The sequence below is a fragment of the Takifugu rubripes genome, chromosome 15 (assembly GCF_901000725.2).
Source record: "Takifugu rubripes chromosome 15, fTakRub1.2, whole genome shotgun sequence".
Classification (NCBI taxonomy): Eukaryota; Metazoa; Chordata; class Actinopteri; order Tetraodontiformes; family Tetraodontidae; genus Takifugu; species Takifugu rubripes.
In genome coordinates, this window is record NC_042299.1 from 4625127 (window position 1) to 4648448 (window position 23322).

General features: G+C 43.0%; 2 protein-coding genes across 2 annotated transcripts in view; both read left to right on the plus strand.

The window, feature by feature from the left end:
- Positions 1 to 13121, plus strand: part of srrm3 (serine/arginine repetitive matrix 3) — a 63096-nt gene extending 49975 nt beyond the window's left edge. The window contains exons 7-15 of the mRNA XM_029848785.1: positions 1762 to 1830; positions 2936 to 2971; positions 3144 to 3194; positions 3577 to 3684; positions 4139 to 4298; positions 9744 to 10006; positions 10153 to 10404; positions 10482 to 10607; positions 11823 to 13121. Of these exons, the coding sequence (XP_029704645.1) occupies positions 1762 to 1830; positions 2936 to 2971; positions 3144 to 3194; positions 3577 to 3684; positions 4139 to 4298; positions 9744 to 10006; positions 10153 to 10404; positions 10482 to 10607; positions 11823 to 12102 (1345 nt within the window). The 3' untranslated portion in view covers positions 12103 to 13121. The remainder of the gene's footprint in view (positions 1 to 1761; positions 1831 to 2935; positions 2972 to 3143; positions 3195 to 3576; positions 3685 to 4138; positions 4299 to 9743; positions 10007 to 10152; positions 10405 to 10481; positions 10608 to 11822) is intronic.
- A 2494-nt stretch (positions 13122 to 15615) lies between these two features.
- Positions 15616 to 19711, plus strand: hspb1 (heat shock protein, alpha-crystallin-related, 1). Its single transcript, XM_003976963.3, has 3 exons — positions 15616 to 16010; positions 17333 to 17396; positions 18057 to 19711. Exons 1-3 carry the CDS (start codon positions 15626 to 15628, stop codon positions 18208 to 18210), a joined length of 603 nt encoding a protein of 200 aa, XP_003977012.1. The 5' UTR covers positions 15616 to 15625; the 3' UTR covers positions 18211 to 19711.
- Positions 19712 to 23322: the final 3611 nt, after the last annotated feature.

Here is a 23322-nt window from a genome sequence, read left to right on the forward strand (position 1 = left end):
TAGTCTCTCCAACGTGTCCTGGGTCTTCCCGGGGGTCTCCTACCGGAGGGACATGCCCTGAACACCTCACCAGGGAGGCGCCCAGGGGGCATCCTGACTAGGTGCCCAAGCCACCTCATCTGGCTCCTCTCAACACGGAGGAGCAGCGGCTCAACTCCGAGCTCCTCCTGGATGGCAGAGCTTCTTACCCTATCTCTAAGGGAGAGCCCAGCCACCCTACGGAGGAAGCTCATTTCCAACCCTCACTGGAAACGAGTTCGACTTACTGTCAGCAATGCGGACCAAACTCTGACACCGATCGCACAGACGCACCAGTGGGTTCGGGCATTGCCGCCACGACAGGCACCAACCACCTTGTGGCCACAGCACTGGTCAGCCGCCTCAACAATGGAGGCACGGAACATGGTCCACTCAGACTCAATGTCCCCCGCCTCCCCCGGGATATGATCAAAGCTCTCCCAGAGGTGTGAGTTGAAGCTCCTTCTGACAGGAGACTCTGACAGGCGTTCCCAGCAGACCCTCACAATACGTTTGGGTCTGCCGGGTCTGTCCGGTCTGTCCCCCCCCCCCCCCCCCCGACCATCGGAGCCAACTCACCATCAGTTGACAGCTCTGCCCCTCTCTTCACTCAAGTGTCCATAACATGCGGCCGCAAATCCGATGACACGACCACAAAGTCGATCATCGATCTGCAGCCTAAGGCGTCCTGGTGCCAAGTGCACATGTGGACGCCTTTATGCCTGAACAAGGTGTTTGTTATGGACATTCTAAGACGAGCACAGAAGTCCAATAACAAAACACCATTCGGGTTCAGATCAGGGGTTGCCATTCTTCCTAATCACACCTCTCCAGGTCACACTGTCATTGCCAACGTGAGCATTGAAGTCACCCAGGAGGATGAGGGAGCCCCCAGAAGGAGCACTCTCCAGCACTCCCTCTAAGGACTCCAAAAAGGGTGGATACGCTGAACTGCTGTTTGGGCCATAGGCACAAACAACAGTCAGGATCCGCCCCCCCACCCGAAGGCGAAGGGAGGCTACCCTCTCATCCACCGGGGTAAACTCCAATATACGGGCACTGAGCTGGGGAGCAACAGAATTGCCACCCCTGCCCGTCGCCTCTCACCATCGGCAACTCCAGAGTGGTAGAGAGTCCAACCCCTCTTGAGAAGACTGGTTCCAGAGCCCTTGCCGTGCGTCGAGGTGAGGCCGACTATATCTAGTCGGAACTTCTCAACCTCGCGCACCAACTCAGGCTCCTTTCCCACCAGAGAGGTGACATTCCATGTCCCTAGAGGCAGTTTATACAGCCGGGGATCAGACCGCCAAGGTCCCTGCCTTCGGCCGCTACCCAACACACAATGCAACCGACCCCCTTGGCCCCTCCTGCAGGTGGTGCGCCCATGGGAAGGGGGTCGCATGTTGCCGGACTCCATGGGCAGAGGTCCGGCCACCAGGTGCTCGCCAACGTGCCCAACCCCGAGGCCTGGCTCCAGGAGGGGGCCGCGGTGACCCGCATCCGGGCAAGGGAAGCGTAGGACCAATGTTGTTTTCCATCATTAGGGGGTCTTGGGCTACGTTTTGTCTGATCCCTCACCTAGGACCTGTTTGCCATGGGTGGCCCTACCAGGGGCATAAAGCCCCAGACAACAGAGCTCCTAGGATCATTGGGACACGCAAACCCCTCCACCACGATAAGGTGGTAGCCCAGGAGGGGCAGAATGCAGTCGTGAGATGCAAATGTTTTCTTTGTCTGCAACAGGTTTGGCAGTTCCTCACCCCCTCACAGAGAGAAGAAAAAGAAGAGTACAAAGAAACACAAGCGAGACAGGTGAGTGTGGCATAAGAGATGTGTCAGCACAGGAAAGACATGCTGACATTTTAAAAGGTTTGTCAGTGGCTACAGTCACAATGATGGATGAAAAATAAATAGAGAGGGGGAAATAAAATGTTAAAAAACATTGTAAGGACACATGTAAAAGTAGAGGAGGTGAGAATGAGATTGGCATTTTGATTCAGAGCCAGTCTCGGTGGCAAACAAGCAACTGGGCAACAGCTTCCATTAAAAGCCATCAGTACCAAGGTCTGCACATACAAAGAGATGTATGAAACTGATTATACAACTGCTGTTACTACATGAAGGGATGGATTGTATAAAAAGTGAAAGATTACAGAAGCAGCATTAAAAAATATTGATTAATCAAACAATTGAAGACTTTTGCTTTTCCCAAGTGATGAGATCAAATGTTGTGACAGTGGTGTTCTACAATACTCACTGCTCCAAAAGAAGGCTATTCCCCAAAGTTTCACTCCAGTAGGGAGGTGTAGGCTACTGTAGGCAGGAGGCTGTAGCTGGGACCTCAGGATGGGGCCACAAATGAACCACATACATTACTGTGACAGCTTTATTACTCTGCTCTCAGAAAATCAACACTAGCTCGGCCTCCCACGCAGCCACCCGCTGTAGGTGTGCAGGCACACAGCTCTGGGAAAATAGCAATAGCACTCACAGACCGGCCTGTCTAATCACCATGGAAACTGTAGTGAGGGTGAAAGGGATATGGAGGTGAAGTCATTTAAGGATGGAAAGCCTCCCTGGAATTATCTTCTACTTAAAATCACAGTTAAAACAGATTTCATTTTACACATAATGAAATAATGAAAGTCATGTGGATTACTCCCAAAAAAAAAATCCAACACATCTGCTGAATGATGAGCTCATCATGCAACACATAAAGATGTATGCTTAGCATTTAGCTCTCAACTGTATGTTATAATTATAATTTTTCAGGACTGGGGAAATTAGAATGTAAATCAAGTATATTTTGTGAATTAATAGAAAATCTGGATGAATGCAGTTCACTCCATAAACCAGGTCAATATATAAGGCATTGGCCCCATTCATGATAACGATGATGGCATTTTTATTTTCATAGGTCTGCTTCTGGCTCCAGGAAAAAGAGGAGATACAGGTGTGGATAAAACCAGTAGTTCATGACATGATCAATACTGTCACTCTTTATAGCTCTGTGCATTTTGCCACAGATGAGTTTCACCTGTAGGAGCCGCGAAGTTGATTGTGTTTTATCTCACACAGTGTGTGGGACACTGACATTGAGAATAAACATGATGTCTTACTTGCAGGTCAGACAGCCCAAAGAGCAAGCATAAAGACAAGAACAAGAAGAAAAAGAGGTGAGACACCTTTGGAACTTGTTATGGCAAAGCTGCATGGTCATTATCCATATGCTTTCTTCTTGAAGTTACATTCACCCTTTTATAAACTATTATTGATATTATGCATCTATTATAACTGAGCCAGATAGCCTTTGAATGTTAATGGCCATACGACCCCTCTTCTGAGCATTATGTGTGAGTACAGCATAATAGCCCTGCCATTCGACAGCTCCATTAGAATATATATTGAAAATGTCTGTCCGTGCATGAACTATTCAACAATTGGGCAGACTGCAGTGTTCGCTGCATTGTCCCCATGGTATATAACCCCCATGACTTTACATGTAAATGGATCTGAATGTGTGTTTGCTTACCTTTTCCATTTGCTGTCATCCCTCAGGTCATCAGGAGACACCCCGAATAGGAGTTCACAGTATCAAGGCAGCTGCTTTAGCTCCCGTAGCGCCTCCATCTCCTCCACTTGGAGCACCTCAAAATCTCCTATCAGGTACACACACACACACACACACACACACACACACACACACGCACACACACACACACAAACACACAGTGTATCTGAATTTGGTGTCTTTTTTTGTGTAAAGTGAACTTCTGTTCTCCCTCAACAATGTCACAGTCGATTAGGTGCATTTTTACTTATTACTTGGTTCTTCAGACTTACAGACTGTGTATGTTTGTGATATTTACAGCTACAGATACATCTCTGCCCATACTCATGCAGAATGATTTGACTCTGCTGGCTGGGCCGAATATAGATTATTTCATGCTGTAATCGGCTTTTGTTTTGGGTTCACAGGGTTTGGGTTTGTGTTGGGAAATTTACAGAGATAAACTGAAAGAGAAGTGAGAAATGGCTCCATGTGTGAGAGTGTGTGTTTTCAGTGCCACCCAACTACCCTCTGTGGTTTATACAGCAGCACTGCTCTCTTCTTTTGCAGAAAGAATTCTAAGCACGGGATGGACCGGTCAAAGTCCAGCGCGTTGCTCTCCCCGACCACCAACACTTCCACCACCTGGCACAACGGGGATCACACCCAGAGAAACCGTAATGGCAAGACCGGAAAACTCAATCAAACTGAGGGCGAGAAGAGTCATGATGTATGTAGTCCCCTCTATTTTGCCCCATAACCCCCCTCCCCACTCAAATATACACACACATATTCAAACACAGAAGTGCCTCCACTGTCACGCTTGTGTGTTGGTTGACATGAATTCATATCTCTAAAAACGGAACATTTATTTTGTCATTTTGTCTGTTGTTTTTATTTTATTCTAGACTTGTAACAGATGCTCCTTGCTGCGGCTTCTTCTTTGGCTTCTGTTTGACTCCTCCATCTTTTTTTCTTTTTTTAGTTGTTTACTGGTTAAAAAGGGAGAGCACAAAGACAAATGTTTTTCAGCTGCAGCACACATCGTACCACTTGGGCAAATGTGAATATAGGTAGGTTTATAATGAGCAGATGATTGTAGGCCACGTTGAAAGAAAGAGACAGATCTGATTGTTTTTTCAATTTCAAGAGAGAAGAGAGTCAAGAATGAGATGCATCCCTGCAGATATAATGAGTCAAAGTCAAGGACGTCTGATGATGTTTTAATGTGATAACAGCCTGCAATCCAAACTGATGCAATTACTTAATGCACATCTCGATCAAAATGCTGTGTCAAAGGCAGGGCGAGTTGCAGCCTCTGTTCCATCACTCAGGCCTCTCTCCAAGCTTTTATGGAGGATTTAAACTAGAAGATATCAAAACAGAAACGAACCAACTCGTGGTTTAGAAGAATTGGAGTCAATGTAGGTCAAATGTGGATAGTGCCGTTATTTAAAATTTTTGAATTTTTAGAATTTTCCATGTCATAGATTCACTGAATACGGAAGGATAACACAATAGACCAAGCATGAAAGCTTGCTTTTCATGTCACTCTCAGCCTCTGAAAAACATGGTCCTCATAGGATTACAGTCAGTTAGCCTCATTTTGGTTTGGTTTTAATATGCAACAATTTAAATAAACAGGTACATATTAAGACAACAACAGTGTTTTAATTCACAAAGTCCAAAATCCTTAGAACAGCTCTGCATGATTTCAAAAGAACACCATCACAATTACGGTGCATCACATTTGAGTTAAAAGAAAAATTACAATATTGCTGTCCAGCAGATGGCAGGATTTATCTGCATTGCTGATGGATTTAGCACTTAACACAAAGTAATGTCAAATTCAGTAGTTTTGGTTTGTCATGTTAATTATGGCACTTGTGACACATGTTCACACAGTAATATTGTAATTTTATTTCCAATTTTTAATTATTAGTTATAAATCCTGCATATTGGAGGGGACCGTCTTAAAATTCGACAATGACTTTCCACATCATATCATCTTAGTTTCCTGTAATGGGATCATCATCAAATGACAAAACATCCAAAACTGTGAAAACACTCACTGCAGAGTTCTGATGACTTCTGTTTCAACTCCTGCTTGCATGTTTCTTAATGCTCTCTCTCTGTGTATTATTGTTTATCATTTTCATATCAGTAGTATATTTACACATGAATAAATGCCCCATTTTTTCTGTCTCATTTATACAAAAAGCACACAAATGCTTTGGAACTGGACCAAGTTGGTTAACTGGGTATGTGCACCAGTTTCTTCATGTCAGTATAGCTTTCTTTCCTCTCAAGCGCACACTCTGCTCTGTGATAGATTGCTCCTCTTCCACAGGCCTCCACACAGCTCCTGCCATGCCAGCCATGAGTTAAACAAGTGCTGCTGCGTGTCTTTACCATGTGGATGTGCATGTTGACTTTGGTGGTGGGGTGTTTCATGTTACTGATGTTTCTTTAGTCTTTCTGGTCAGGTGATTACAGAATGGGGAAGTCTGTTTGTTCCAAGGTTGTTGGGGGTGTTCAGATGGGATGCTGCTAGTCTTGACAGTGCTGGGAATGCTGCCCGAACATCAAATATTTATCCTTTACTGAAATCAGTTGAATGGTTATGTGTGACAGATCCAGGATGCAGTTAAAGATGGATGTGAGCGATGTGACAGTTTCTGTGTTTCTGAAGCTGCTTGTGTAGCAGCTGTGGTTGTCTAATGTCCCTGTTGATGTTCCTACAGTCATCCTACAGTTCTGGTTAGATCTGTCTCATGCACTGTGTAGGAAACAAATGCTCAGCTGTGTGCTGCTTTTATTGGCGTTTGAAAACCTAAAACAATGTGTTTAGAGTTGTTTCATTAAATAACAAATCTCCAATGAAATGCAATGAACATCTTATTTCTACAGGGAAAAGAATCCTTCTCTACTATGGACTCAGTTACTATTTATCTTCTTTGGTGGGTTTTATTTCTATTTTTTGGGAGATGTAAAGCTTTATGTAGTACTGAGCTACATTTTTCCAAAGTACCTCAGATCAGACTATATCTAGATCAACCATTTTTTAACTTTATCAGGGACATAGCAGCTTAACAGTGTGACACAGAATTCCGACTTTTTTAATAGAGCAGCACACGGCCATTTCGCTGGGAACCACCCTGACATGGCTGACTCTTGCACAGTGGATAAGAACTGTTCTTTTGGCCTCTGTTAATGAATATTTTCACAAACAGCCGGAAGAGCTCAGGCACACCATCAGTAACAGTCTGCTCTTGTTTTCGTGTTTCAAAAACATCATTTGAAAAGAAAAGGTTTGCCTTGAGCTAAGTTGGGAGCAGAGAAGTGCTGCTGCTGGGGTCCTGTTCTCTAGGTGTTCATCTTAGCAGTGACTACCTCTTCCCCCCTCCCTCTCTCCCTCCCTCACCTGTTCATCCGTGTAATGTATGGCCGTGGCTCTCACATCTGTCACCTCTGCATGTAGTCCTCCTCCTCTATTTCCCTTCGCGCTAGCTTTTGTACCCCCCCCACACACACGCACACACACACACACACACACACACACACACACACACACACACACATGTATTTCAGTACACATTTGGCTGCATTTGTACAAGCAAAAAAAGACAAAGCAAATCATATAGATTCTCCTGTAGACTCATTCCTTTGGTTCTGTTTTGAACTTCATCTGGATTTTCTTTTTTTCCTCTCCTCTCTTTTCTCCATTCATTAGTCTCTGAACAGAATATGCAGCGCTAATACTAAACGTGGTCATTGTCTTTTTCCCATTTCGCTGCAGAGAACACTCCTTTTCTTTCTTTCCTGTTTTTTGTTGATATTGCATACGTGTCACTGATTGAAATGGAAGGTAGGTAAAGCTTTGCCTACGCACGTGATCTTTGTGACAAAGAATGTGACAAACACCCTAGCCTGAGTGACATCAATGTTTTTCTCTCTCTTTCCTCTGTCATTCTCTTAGTAAACCAAATTGAGACATTCATTATTATTTAAAACTCAAAAGACTGGATTGTGTAGAGCTCTGGTTTTCCTCTTTCCTCCTTATCTTCATACTGAAGTCCAATGTCCCACTCTATCTCTCAGGTCCAATACTTTCTTTTTCTTTCTTTCTGTTTTTGGTAGAATACATTCCTGTCTGTTCAACATCCCTTTGTCGGTGAATCCGACCACCCGTCTTGTGATTTTTCACCGCAACAATTTCAATAACTGTGTTTCCTACTGCAAAGTTCAGCCGCTGCTTTTGTTGTATACAAAGCAATGAATTATCACAGACAGTTCACGTTAATGCATACTGAGCCGTAAAATAAACACCTTCCTTTGAAGAGGTACACGTTGTATCACCTACTTAAGAGTGAGCTCCTGAATATCCTTTTAAATCTAGATAGAAGTTAAAAACCTACAAAAGCTATATTTGACCCAGCTGGCATTTCTCCCTTTTTTTAATCAATCTTGAAACAGTTCTTTTAGTATTACTCTGGGTATCTCTTCCCTCATGTGTTTACAGTATTTGGGTATTACAGAGTAAAATGATATTGTGTTGCAGCTCAGTGGGGTAAAGGCTAACAGATGAAAATATCTTTAGATTTAAATGGCTAGACAAGAATTCTGTTCTGACCCAGTGCAGAACACAACTACTGCAGAATGAATATTGTAGTTACTTATTTAAGGTTACATTTCAAACTTTTAATGTAGTAAAATCAAAACTTCCAAGTACCACCAAAAGCAAATACCAACACACATACACCAATAAGTGCGTTCAATAGTTAAACATGGCTTAAAAATGGATCTAATATTTGGCCACTATCGCTCTTCCTGCACTGTAGTCCAGCCTTTAGTCTTCCAAGTCGTGTTAATGAGCCGACAGGGTGATCGCGCCACCTGTGTGAAAGAAAGAACAGTCAGCAATAATATCAGCCAGAATAATCAGTGATTAATCTGACCTCCATCACTAACAAATATGGTGGAGAAACTGGAAATGGTCATCTCGGCAGTTCATACTGGTTGCAGGTAAAGTCCACGTAAGGAGATCTCACATTTACTTTAAAAGTAAATTTGATTACATTTCATGAGCAGTCAAATATGCTCCAAAAGTATCTTTCACTGAAAACCTTCAATAATTAACTTCAGTAAGACAAATGTAAGCGTCCTCTACAATGAGCCATTGAGCTTGGTGTGTGTGTAGAAGCCTGTAGGCATGAGGGAAAGTGAAGAGAGAGTGCTGTTCTCTGCTAGAACGTGAAGAAGAACCCCCCCCCACCTGTCAGTGGGTAGTTCCTCTCTGTTTAGGGAGGTAGACCAGATCCAAAGGATGTTCTCTCTGTGTGGGATTCCCTTCACACTGTGGTTCTGCACTTTGCTTTTTCAGTTCTATTCCACTGATTTTCATACACTGTCTCATGAGTCACTGCCAGGGAAGGGTTTTGTGTCTTTTTCTCTTGCATTTTGTGAATCTAATGATGCACTTATGTTGCCCCACTTTTCCCTTTTCTTCATACCTTACCTACTAAAGGAGGGAATACCACTTTATTGGTAAGTGGATGTTAACCAAAAGGGAGTTAAACAAGAGTAACCATTTAAAAAAGAAAGAAAGAAAATGGGTCGCTGTTCACATCTCAGCAATTGTCTTCAGGGGAAAAAAAATCCAGAAAAACATAAGCAGACTATTCGTTTTCTGATTCGATTGATTCAATTGTGATCTTTATTTTGTTCCTTCCATTTCTGTGTTGTTCTGTCAAGTTGTCCTCTCTTCCTGTTTTGTTTAATTTCTTCCAACCATTTCTCGTAAAACTGAATAAGTCCTCTTTTCAGCTCTCAGAAATCTGTAGCTCTGTACTTTCTGCCTCTGCTCTTAAACTTATTTGATTTTTGTTTGATTTTATTTCCCTCGTTTCCTCCTTTTATTTTTGTTTGTTTGTTTTTGCAATTATAATTTCTTCAAATCATTATGGTTTTGCATGCCAAGTATTGCATGCGCTGCACCATAGAGGACTATCTATAAGCCATATGGAGAAAACCTACATCTTTTTCTTTTAGATGTTTACCTTCTTTTGGCAAGTACACCGTAGCACTGACTCCACAGCCTTAAACATCTCTAACGCTCTTTTTCTACTTCTCCTTTCTTCTTCTTTTCGCTCTGTTGGTCTTTGCTTCTCTGCAGAAGCCCCATCGGTCAACCTCCAGCTGTGCCAACATCCAGTCCAACCCACCAAGAGAGCAGAGGCTCCAGAGCGACACAAGCAGTAGCCAAACAGGACAGGCCGCCGCAGTTGGCAAGGTTGGGAGTGCGGACTGCAGAAGCACAGCCTTGAGGAGCTCGTCAGGGAGGAGGCGGGGGCAGAGGGGGCCCTCCACCGCGCAGAGCAGTGACTCAGCCCACTCCCAGCACACCCACAGAGGGAGGAACTCTCACCATCAGAGAAAGTAGGCATCTGTAGCTGATAATTAATCCAAATTATCTGTAGTTGATGTTAATGGAATGTCACATCTATCAAGTTGAAAATTTTTGATATTATCCTTCTGTCAAACATCTCTGAACCTTTTTTTTGCTTGTTTGCCCACTGTTGCAGGTCAAAAGGTGGCCACTCCTTTAAGCGTCATCACCGCTCCAATCGGGCGCAGGGATGCCACCGGAGCCCCTCAGCATCTCTGGGACGCCACGCCCACAAGTCTAGCAAAAAGAAAGATGATTCTCACAGCAAACCAAACCTCCGAAATCGCAGCAGCTCACTGAGCAGCAGACATTCATCGTCCCGCTCTGGCTCCAGGGACAGAGGACCCAACAAGACTCGGTCCCCCCACATCAGGCAAAACAACTCCAGGTAAAGCCTTCTTCTCTTTCACAGCTCACTGAATCAGTTTTCATTTGGTTGCTGCTGTCGTGGTTCTTTTGTATCAGGGAGAGGGAAAATGCGAACCACTCTGATGCCGATAGCAGAGCTCGCCGCCGCTCACGCAGCTACTCTCCAATTCGCAAACGAAGAAGAGACTCGCCCAGTTTCATGGAGGCCCGCAGGATCACCAGGTGACATAGTTTATGGTCGTACAATCATATCACATTCTCTGACATTTCCCATTTTTTCTAACTTCTATACAGAGAAAGGACATTGAAATGAAACAATGATTTTATAATGATTTCACTGCATCTATTTCTATTTTCAAATATTTATTTAATCATTAAGAATTTTGCCTGTCGTCCTTTTTTTGCAGAGCTGTTAGATCAGTACGCTTGGTGAACAACTTTCAAAGCAATAAAGAAATGAAGAACAGTTTCATGGATTAGCAGAAACATTTTTCATATTCCTCAACATTTAAGCGCTGATTTAAAAAAAGAAAATGAAACAATAACTTCTACTTTTGATGGTTCGTTTGGAGCTGTCATGAAATTATGTTTCTCTCTTCCTACTTGTGAAACATAGATGATTTCTTTAAAAGCTGTTGTGATGATGCTCATTCATATCTATGCCACGTGTGCACCAGCCATGGATGTCATGTTTGTTATTTCTCGCTCCAATCCAAAAGGTTCTGATGCCCAGACAATGGGGAAATGGTGAGCTGCTGCAGGCTTGTTACCCTGGTAACAGTTGCTGTGCAGCAGCAGTGTGCTGACTCCTGAAGCTCGACTGAACAGCAAACCCATCAGAGGGTTGAGTAAACATGGCCTCCCGCTTATCTTTTTGCTCCTTTACCTTCTTTCTGAATTTTAAACACAGAATCTCACACTCTGAAGCTGCATCTCACTGCCATTATGGACTAATGCTGTAACACATGCAAATGTTCTACAGAATAAATACAATCAAGGTTCGAAGCTGCACCATTTGGCACAACCTTCAGCACCGCTGACACGACAGGGTGGCACACGCCTTGTGGCAGCAGTACCACCTTGATAGTGTTTATCTCTGCACTGCTGACAGTTGATTCTTTTTTGGTGCATTGGCCTCCACTGGGAGACTGTGTTTGAATGCTCATTATCTTGCAGGAAGTACTACCAGGGTGGAAATTAACAAGGCAATCTAAGCTTCTCTTACACTAACTGGAAATGTATCATGTGTGTGAGATGTGTCTATGTGTGTCTGTATGTCTTTTTAACTCACAATGCTGATCTATTTCAGATCCTGCACTGATCGCATTTCTCCTTTAACTCCACCAAACCTTGTATTAACCTTTCATGCACCTGATCATGACACTAACGCATCCATTTCATCTGCCCACACCGGAAACACTCTGTCCTCTCCCACAGTGCACGGAAGAGACCAATCCCCTACTACCGGCCGAGTCCATCATCATCCAGCTCTGAGAGCAGCCCCCCACGGCCCAGCCGTAGCTGTAGCTACAGCAGCTACAGCCGCAGCAGAAGCCAAAGCCAGAGCCACAACCGGAGCTACAGCCGGAGCCGCAGTCGCAGCTGGAGCCGCAGTCAGACCCGCAGCCAAAGCAGAAGCTGGAGCCAGAGCAGGAGTCGATCCCGCAGTCACCGCAGCTACAACAGCCGCAGCAGCTATGATAGCCCCGGTTTCTGAGCACAGCATTCATGCTTGGTGCGCAGTCCTGGGCCTTAGGCTGTCTCTAACACAAAGCTGGGATCAAAGAGGAGAAACATATTTGATTGAGTGCTAATGTCCATGTCTTTACTTATAAAGGTTTTTATAGGGTATTGGATTAATATGGTACCACATTCCATTTGGTAGAGCCCAAAGAACAACATCCCACAGAGCACTTTTATTTCTCCCCTGTCACAAGGCAACCAAAAATGAATTCATTGGAAATATATATATATCTATATATATATATATAGATATATATATAGATATATATATATCACTCTGTAAATAAATATATTTATTCTGACAATAGAAGAAATCAACTGAAGGACAAATGAATGACTTACTCACTGAATCATGATTTTCATTTGTTGTTTCACTCCTCATTATGGATTCATCCACTGAAAGACTTCCATTTAAGTGCAGAGATCAACTCATGTGAGAACAAAGATTTCTGATGGAACAGGAGAAAAGTGAGGACACAAAAACAACTTCTTTGAATGATCAAAACTGTATTGCATAGATTTGTCTCTATGGATGTTTCAGCTTTGTGAACTATGCACTGTAACCTATCTAGTTTGAATCACGCTCTGATAGCATGATGCATCAGAAAAAACCTACAGCGTGACAAAAGGACAGTAGATCTGTAGACACAGGTAAAAAGACTTTTGTTATTCTGTTTCTATTATGTTGATCTTGTGTGTGTGTGTGTGTGTGTGTGCGCGCGCGCGCGCACCCACACAGGTGTGCGCACAGGTGCAGTAGCAACTGCACTCATGCATATGTGCGGGAAAGTCTTCATGCACTCATTTTTGTTGTTGCAGTTGTTTCTAGTTCAGTTGTATTTATTGATCCATTTATTTATTTATTTATTTATATTTTTGCCACGGGGTCTGATTCGGTTGTCTTCAAAGCAAAAAACTGATGCGTATGTTTTCCACAAAATGGATGTGTCATGGCGAAGGCTTACGATTAGTGAACTTTCATAGCCGTGACTCTGAGATTTGAATCCAGCGGGACAGATTGTTCACTGTGGTTATTCATGGAGATGTTGTACCAGTTCATTTGAATGCAAGCTACCATGGCTCTACCTATGCTAAGGAGCAGCACCACCATATAATTGTACCCTACTGTGTTTCGTGTGGTACACCCCTGTGTAGTTTGGGCCACCATGTCTGTGTACTTTACGGTTACCAACCTGGCCATACAATCAGGGATCATGCTTTAAGTCTTCCTGAACATTTGTCTATGTTAGTGTTACATTTTCCAGTATAAGCAGACTTTTCCTATCTATGATATTCAGTAAACCTCTTGTGTTGTTATTATTCCAACCCTTCCTTTGGTTTTCCATATCATTCTTTGTAGTTTAAAATGTATTATACCTGACAATAAACAGAAATAAATGCATAAATAAAGTAATTTTCACTTCTTACTCATTTATAATCTTATGTTGCTGTGCCTGCAGGTGGCACTCATACGAGTATGAACAAGTTCTGCCAAATACTGACAATCTGCAGTTCAAAGTTTTTCATTATTACCAAAAAAAGGCTTTGTGTAAAAGCCGTTTTCTATTTATAAAAATAAAATATCTAATGGTGAGAATACAAATAGAGCCAATGATAGTATAAGTTATATTCTTTAGGGTTTCCCGAATGAGCTTTTCTTGAAGCAGATTCTTTAACAGGCACCTTTAAGACCTCGGGCACGACCAGAGCAAGAGGAGAACCGAAAACCTCAACCACCTTTCTTTTCATGAGACTAAATAAAATAAACGGTTATTTACCATTCACCTGATATCAACAACATTCCAATACATGCTACTATAACAATGTTGTTGTGGAAATCACTCGAGTTCAGGTTATAGGTTTGCTGTGGTGTGAGTTTATTATAACGTATAGAAATACATGGGTAAACGGACGGAGCTGGTCGAAGTCGTTGACCTGACCCAGAGCAGTAATCTCAGGGTCCCTTTGTCTTTCTGAATAAAAGGACCTTGAGATTACTTGCTCTGGGTCAGAATACAATGGCTATGGGTCAGGATGCAAATCAGAACAATATAAAGGGAAGAAACGGGAGAAAAGAAAAAAGTGGGGGAGCAGTGCCATTTGGGCTACAGACCTCAGGAACAATGGGTAATATGGTGGGTATCTGATAAGATAATCAGCACATCAAGCCAGAGGAGGATGGGAAAGGAGCCTCATCAATCACATCAACACCTCAATGATGGTGGGGGAGAGGTAATAAAATACAGACACATTCTTGCTCATGACTCTATTTCAGGCCATTGATAATCTCAGTATCATGACTAATCCATAACAAAATTGGCTTCAGTGTATGTTCAGAGTTTAGGGATGACATTTCTAAACTCCCGACATCATGTTGTTTCCCTGGGTTTTATATAAAGCACCCATAGAGACCTTTTTGATTATAAGAGAGGCTAAATTGAATTGGCTTTATCATCTCTTCTGGTGGATGGGGGTAACACCTTTGGATTCTTCTCATCACCCCCATTAAACACCACCAGTTGTTTGGTTGACAGTTGTTTGACTAAGACCTCAGCAGCAGTAGGAGAATTCAGATTCAGATTCCTTTATTTGTCCCACAATGGGGAAATTTACAGGAGAACATATTATACCTGACAATAAACAGAAATAACGCCTAAATTAGTTATTCTTACTCCTTGTTCATTTTGCGTGTTATGTACATGCTGTACCAGCAGTTTTTTGTGAGAGAATCTTTGATTGTAACAGACGGTATATAAAGATGAATTGATTGAATTGGCTTCACCAGCATGAGTGTTGGGGGTGGGGGAAAACCCCCGCTCAACAAGGGGATGTCAACCATACCCCATTTTGAGTGAATTCTACCCCCCCCCCCCATGTTGAGTGAACCATCCCCCATGTTGAGTGAATTCTAACCCCCCTCCCCCCAACCCAGGCGGCACTAGTCAATTCTTATAGTTAAAACAAATGCCTTCATTTTACAGTGATTTCAAATGTGAAGAATTCGTATGGGATAATTTGAACAACACAGTAAAGGGATGTTGGGAGTTTGGAAAGAGTATCCCTGAACTCTGATCGTACACCCTTGAGTAAATGTTGTTATGGATTAGTAATGATACTGGTATTATCATTTATCATGTTTGACACAGACTATAACAGCAGTAGATCAGTATTTCCCAGTTAAAACCACATAAAATGATTTACAGACTGATCTCCCAGCAGCTTACTGGGTTCTTCGGATGGGAGGAGTGAGAAGGCAGAAAGGAGGGAGACCGGGCTTATATCCTGGGCAGTACTGGGCAGTTGTGATAGGCCTGGATTCCAACAGTGTGCCTCCATTGCTACTAATAGAACTTCTAGCCCATTCCACAAACGCGTGGAGGGGGGTGGGCTGGGGCTCAGGACAGATGGGAGGACTCTTTAAATAGGAGCGGTCTATAAAATCTCTCAGCTAAGAGGCACAGCACTCAGACACAAGCCTGGAAAGCCTGAACCGAGCCATGGCTGAGAGACGCATTCCCTTCACCTTGCTCCGGAGCCCCAGCTGGGATCCATTCCGCGACTGGCACCAGCACAGCCGAATCTTTGACCAGGCTTTTGGTATGCCGGTTCTGCCCGAGGACATGAGCACATTTCCCAACACCCACTGGCCCGGGTATATAAGGCCCTCCATCCTGGCCCCTGATATGGGTTTTGTGATGCCCCATGGGTTGTACCCAGGAGCCACAATGGCTCAGCAGGCCCGTGCACTGTCCCGCCAGATGAGCAGTGGCATGTCGGAGATCAAGCAGACCCCAGAATCCTGGAAGGTGTCTCTGGACGTGAATCACTTCTCACCAGAGGAGCTGGTGGTGAAGACCAAAGACGGAATGGTGGAAATCACTGGTAAGTCTTCCAACACTTTTCAAAGTCTTTGTACTCAGGATCAGGATGTATTTCTCTTAGATATTAAAAACAACTTTCAATAACTTACACTCTGTCTTGACAAGGCCTATTAATGTTACAAGCAAGACCACAACAAAGTATTGTGTGTTTCTAACATCCGTTCATTAATTATCAAGGCTTGGAAACAGATTATTCCACTGTGCTAAGATTTGTGTCTTCACGGTAGAATAGAAAGTGAGGCGAGATCAGGTAAAAACAAACAGGCAGATCAGAGCACAGGACAACACTGCTACATTGTTATGACCTTAGTTCAGCCATTAGGTGTGTTTGGCTGCAGGACTGCTACAGCAGGAACAACATAAGGAACAACACATGCAGCAGGAACAACAAAGGGTTCAAAATGTGTGAGGGAACTTTTACATCAACAGCACGCAGAGCATGGCTGTTGAGTTTGTGGCCAAAGCAAGTGGAAACCCAACGGAAATCAGCGCCACTCTCGCTCTGCCTCACCATTATTTCACAAAGGGCCACTTACCTGCAGTTGTGGCTTTAGCCATGACTCACTGCTCTGTCTGCTGCTTTAAAAGGGCCCCTTCATAGTCCTGATCCAGTGTCCTGCACTCGAAAGAGACACAATGTCTCTGTGAAGCTGCCAGTAGACAGGAAATCAGAAGGTAAACAAAGCACGGAATTGAGGCCAAGTGGAATTTGCTGAGTCCTGTTTCTAATGTTTCACCAGAGAGATCAGGAATATTTTTATAGATGACATCGTCAGCCCCTTTTATGCATGCACCAATAATAGAATGATCTCATGCAACTCAGTTGTGGATAAAGGATTTAAAATTACTGTGAAAACCTCTGCTGTTGCGCCTCTGTCGTATCTGAGGCTCAAGGACAACATGGCCATATAATGGGGATTTTTCATCTTCCATCTTCGCAGGACACCTCATGTTCTTTATTGCTGCCCATCAGCAGAGGCCTCTGCTCATGTACACGAATAAAGTAACACATTGTATAAGCAGTAGACAGGATGTGAGATTAGAGAGTAAAGTCTAAAATGGTCTCTACGTATGGCTCAAAAGTCTCAGTTCCTTTAATTGTCACTTATTTTCCTTTTTAAAAACATGTCTGTGTAAATTCTCAGTCATCCAGGTCATTGTATCCAAGGTAGTTTTCTCTGTCAACTGGACTGGGTTTCTTTGTTTTTAAAAACATGTTCAGGGTGCACTCTTGAAAAACTGGGCCAGCAAACAGAATTCTTCCCAGAGTAGAGCAGATTAGTTCCATATTTAGACTGAACTGTGCTCTCTGTTGTCATCCAGGCAAGCATGAAGAGAAGAAGGACGAACATGGATTTGTGTCCAGAACCTTCACAAGGAAATACACGTGAGTATTTTAGGGGGACACTGAGTTTTTTACTTGATTTTGAGTGAAAGTTACGATTCAAATTATTGCCGTTTGTATGGGAAAGTATCACTACTGGTAGTGAATCTGAAATAATTAGTGAAATTCAGAATGAACCAGCAAAATAATCAAAGGGTGGAGATATTTAATAAATGAGTGAAAGGATCCACACTATTTTAAAAATATCCCAGTAAATTGCTAATAAAGAGAGATCAGATTAGTGTTTATACCATTTTAACTGGCATCAGTTAAACAACAAACTGGGAAATAGGTTAATTGACTGGTTTTTGTGGTACAGAGAAGCAAACCTGTCATAAATCCATTGCAGCACAGATTGGCTTTTTTTGTGATGCCACCCTAGTGCATTTCCTTCTGTAGCTTTGGTACGGGTCCAGGCAACTGCTCACAGCTGAATTTCATGCTGTGGAAATCAGCAGTGTCCTGACAGCTGTCCTGACTGAGCTGCAAGACTCTGCTGCCATCCAGGGGCCAGCACAGACACACACAGACACACACTGACACAGACAGACACAGACACACACACACACACGCACGCACACACACACACACACACACACACACACACACACCAAAGAACAGGTTATAGTGCTGCCTCAGACTCACCAATGATTTCATTTATAGGCTCCCCTCTACAGCCAATACTGAGAAGGTAACTTCCTCCCTGTCTCCTGATGGGGTCCTCACTGTGGAAGCCCCTCTGAAAGTGGCAGCCATTGAGGCTTCCGAGACATCCATACCTGTCACTGTGGACAAGAAGGCTGTGGAGCAGAAGTAGGAAGACAGGCATCCCACCTGCACAACCACCCCATTCTCTCTCTTTCTCTCTCTCTCACACACACGCACGCATGCGCGATGAGGAATACTGACCTCCCTCTGCCTCTCAGCTCAGTCTCTGCTTATGAGCCAAAGTGACTGAGCATCGTGCACATCTGCAAGCAGTGCTATATGTCCACTCACGCTGCTGCTTTCTCTGCATCTGAATCCAGATAAAGCTGAGGTCGATCTCACCCAGACATCCATATGCATGCCCGCACGTGCTCTCTCTCTCTCTCTCTCTCTCTCTCTCTCTCTCTCTCTCACACACACACACACACACACACACACACACACACACCCACACACACACACACACACACAGAGCTCCCTCCTGTGGAGTCCTCTAAGTTACACCACACAAATTTTAAAAAAATAAATTACTGCCATGAACAAATAAAATAAATAAATAAAGCAAAACAAATACCTTGTGTCTTTTTTTTTCTAGATTTGTTACTTTGTTAAGACAACATCAGTCTGTTGTCTAAAGCCAAAACTGAAAAATGCTAAAACTTCAAGTTAATATCCATTAGTAATATCCATGCAATTTCAAAAATGATTAATTCTTAATCCTAAGGGTCGTTTGCAGACACATAATACATCATGATTATTGTTTTCAAGGGGACTATTCATCTCTGTTTTTTTACAAGTAACTCTGATTATATGTAAAATAAGTATAACATACGCTGATAAATGAGACAATTTCTCTCATGCATGTGCAGGGAAATGTGGCATAAACCCCATAAAGGCATAATTTTATCACAGGGCATATTTAATACACAGATTGATGCATAGTTAATGAAGCATGTCACAAACTGATTACAGACTAAGTAGAGAATAAAGGTGGCTCTGTGTCTGTGTGCATGTAATTTATCGTTAGAGTTAGCGGTATTGTTTTCTTGATGTTTTTATTTTTAGTTATTGTTAGAGCAGAACATAATTTAATTCTGACCACTTGACATGTCACATATACATAAGTATCTGTTTCTTTTGACCGTCAGAGGTTGGCAACCCGGTCCTATAAGTCAGGCCATCTTTTCTGTCCTACCAGATAGATGTGCATTTTTCTCCTAGGATCCAAGTTGGTCAAAGCGGTTGTCTAGCTTGCAGGACAGAAAACCTGGCCAGAGTGGGATTTCTAGGACTGAGTTTCCTACTCCTGTTTGAAGTCCATCCCAGCTGTCATCAGGCAGGAATACAACCTGAACCAGATCACCAGTACACAAACACCAGTACACACACACACAAACACACACACACACATGTATTTTAGTACACATATGGCTGCATTTGTACAAGATAATGGAATAATAATGTGGATGTTTGTGGATGTCCTGTGGGAGGACATTACCTGGAGAAAAATTACACAGGCACAGAAAGAACACGCTGATCCTGAATGCATTAACTGAAGGTATATGTATACGTATGTCTAAAAATTCCTGCCAAATTAAACTTTTACTCCATTATTCTTTCTGCATATTTTGTTGTTTTGCTACTCTATATTTACAGATTTATTTGAGAATATTTCTTTCAGTCTGATGGAGAGAGACAGAATTCTGAGAGTCACAACATTTTCTTCAACTCAAACACCATGACTGGCTCCATTTATCTTCCTTATGAATATACACGTCTAATAATTGAGACTGGTCACCGACATCAAACCCACATGTATGTGAAAATGTATATAAAAGCAAATATACATTTGCTTTCAATTAAGTGATCATTCATTAATTTTAATTTAAATTAAATATTTAAGCACCCAAGTGTAACACCACAAACATTCCCCGACAGTAATTGTCGTTTTACTTTTATTTTCTCTACAGACTTGGGATGGTCCTCTTAATGCAGTGCTCAGCTCAGAGGTGTGACTTGTGTTTTAGACTCTGCTCAGCTCAGTAATGGTATGAGGTGAGAACAGAAACCAAAACTCCGGGGCTCGCTCTTTCCTGTCGGCTTTCTTGTGGGTGACGGGCCTGGTCCTTCTCAATGACACAATCCTTCACATGATTTCATAACCCACAAAGCAAAACGATTCTGTTACTTTGGATGTTTGTTCAATTTTGAGTTCAACCCCCTTGCACAGCAAATAAATTAATTCCTCACAACCCGCACATTTCCATATGGATGAAGAGGAGCCTGTAAAACACATTTCTAGGATGTGGAAGAATTGGGTCATGCGGGGCCACAGGATGGGCTGTGATGTGTAATTACTGCTTTTAGATAATCAACCTGTGTATGACAGACTTCTGCCATCCTGCTGGCTCACGGCTTCCTCTCCTCTCTGTATCCATCTACAGGCATCATTGACTTCATAGCTGTGCATTGACCTGTGACTCCACTGACCTACTCAGCTTACACCTACTAGCTACTAACAGCTTATTGCAATTATGGGCCAATATCCAACCTTCCTTTTATCTCTAAAATTCTTGAGAAGGTGGTGGTGACTCGGTTACTGGAGCACCTGCGAAGAAACTGCCTGTTTGAGATGTTTCAGTCAGGCTTTAGAGCTCATCACAGCACAGAAACAGCACTTATTAAAGTTACTAATGATCTTCTTATAGCTTCAGATCATGGACTGGTTTCTATGCCGGTTCTGCTGGACCTCAGTGCAGCTTTTGATACAGTTGGTCACAGCATCCTGTTACAGAGACTGGAACATGTGATTGGGATTAAAGGGACAGCACTAGACTGGTTTAGATCATATTTATCTGATGGATACCAGTTTGCTCATGTCCATGGCGTTCCCTCTTCATACAGTAGGGTCAGCCATGGAGTCATGTTCTGTACCACAGGTTCTGTACCACAAGGTTCTGTACTTGGACCAATCCTTTTCACCTTGTACATGCTTCCCTTAGGGAACATTATTCGGCAGCATGGGATAAATTTTCATTGTTATGCTGATGACACTCAGCTATATCTATCCATGAAACCAGAGGAGACAGAGCAGTTAATGAAGCTTCAGACCTGTCTTAAAGACATAAAGTCTTGGATGTCTTCAGATTTCCTTCTCCTGAACTCAGGAAAAACTGAGGTCATGGTGTTTGGTCCTGAACCTCTCAGGTCTAGATTAGATCACATGATCACTCTAGATGGTATCTCCCTAGCATCTAGTCTCCCTGTGAGGAATCTTGGAGTAACTTTTGACCAAAATCTGTCCTTTAACTCACACATTAATATAGTCTCTAGAAATGTCTTTTTTCACCTGAGAAACATTGCAAAGATCAGGAAACTACTGATGCTGAACAGTTAGTCCATGCATTAGTCCATGCATTTGTTACTTCCAGGTTGGGCTGTTGTAATTCTTTATTATCAGGGTGTCCAAACAACTCTTTAAAAAGCGTCCAGGTGATCCAAAATGCCGCAGCTAGAGTTCTGACAGGTATTGACAAAAGAGATCACATAACTCCTGTACTGGCATTTCTTCACTGGCTGCCCATTAAATTTTGAATAATTTTTAAAATTCTTCTTCTGACCTACAACGTCCTCAGATGCCATCCTACCTGGAGGAGCTAGTGACACCTTATCATCCAAATAGACCACTCTGCTCTCAGAATGCTGGTCTACTTGTGGTCCCCAGAGTCTCTAGGGGTAGAATGGGGGGCCGAGCATTTAGCTACAAGCCCCCCCTGCTGCGGAACCAGCTCCCTGTCCAGGTATGGGAAGCTGACTCCATCTCTACTTTTAAGATTAGCCTTCAAACCTCCCTCTTAGAAAAAGCTTATTGTCAGTAATTCTGTAGTTCCAGTTATTATCCTAGACAGACAAATTATCATCTGTAGGGGGTCGTCTAATTATTAGGTTAACATCTTAGTTATGCTGCTATAGGCTGAGGCTGCCGGGTTCAGAAACATGATCACCTGACAGGCCTCTGTCACCTAACTGGGTCATGGTCTCCTCTCCTCTCCTCTCCTCTCCTCTCCTCTCCTCTCCTCTCCTCTCCTCTCCTCCTCTCCTACTGACCTCTGACCCCACTGACCCACCCAACCCGACTCTACCGGCAGATTATTTTAATTAATATAATGTATTTCTATGTTCTACCTATTCTCTCCTCTACCTGTCCTCCCCCTTCTTCTCTCTCTCTACCCAGCCGGCCATCAGCAGGAGGGTCCCCATTGTTGGGGGTCAGGCCCTGGGATTCTGTACAGCGCCTAGAAACAATTCTGATTGTAAAAGACACTATATAAATAAAGATTGATTGATAGATTGATAGATTGATAGATTGGTTGATTGATTGATTGATTGATTGAAGGGGAGTTTTTCCTTGCCGCTGTTGCTTGTTGGGGGTCAGGCCCTGGGATTCTGTAAAGCCTCTAGAGACAATTTTGATTGTAACAGATGCTATATAAATGAAGACTGATTGATGCAGGGGGAAGTGGAAGATGTTTCTGGTAATCATCTGAGCAGTTGTTGGTTTTCATCACTACTTTTTCTCCTTCCTCTCTCTCTGCTTGCAGTCATATGCGTTACTTACCAGCCCACTAATGCACATTCTAGATCTACTCCTGACTCTAGACCTGCAGGGAAGGTCTATTTATAGATGCCACAGCTACTAAACCTCCAGCATGCTGTGTACTTCCAGAGAGGAGATGGCAGACATGAATTAGTGCCAGCCTCAGACCTCTGGTGTCTGCTGTAATTAACTTAGATATTTCTGCTCTATTAGTTGATTATGTATCCAAATGTACTGTGGATAATGTACTTAAAGGACTCTGTCATGTTCAGGTTGCATCCATAATATGGCACTTGGTGACACTGACCGGTGCCGTTCATGGGAGCCAGACATTCGCTGCCTTTAAGGGAGGCACTACTTTCAAAACCACTTAACATTTGAATTTTAACTCTTCCATGAGTCACTGTTTCCTCCCAGTTTAACACAGGCCTAAATTATTCATGCAAATCCCCATCAATCTAGCAGCTATCCAGCCCTGAACAAAGCAAAGCCTGGCAATTTCTAAAAGATCCATATTGTTCAGAACATTTTGGAAGACATAAAGATGTTATTTGGTGAGGACAGTTCTTGTAATTCACACATGGATTTATCTTCGACCTACCATGTGTGATGCATGGGCAGAAG

Bases quoted from the DNA above. Each gene is read 5' to 3' on its own strand.
- hspb1 (XM_003976963.3), top strand. From the start codon at position 15,626: ATGGCTGAGAGACGCATTCCCTTCACCTTGCTCCGGAGCCCCAGCTGG. The intron at 16,011-17,332 runs GTAAGTCTTCCA...GTTGTCATCCAG, and splicing joins CGGAATGGTGGAAATCACTG to GCAAGCATGAAGAGAAGAAG. The intron at 17,397-18,056 runs GTGAGTATTTTA...TTTCATTTATAG, and splicing joins ACCTTCACAAGGAAATACAC to GCTCCCCTCTACAGCCAATA.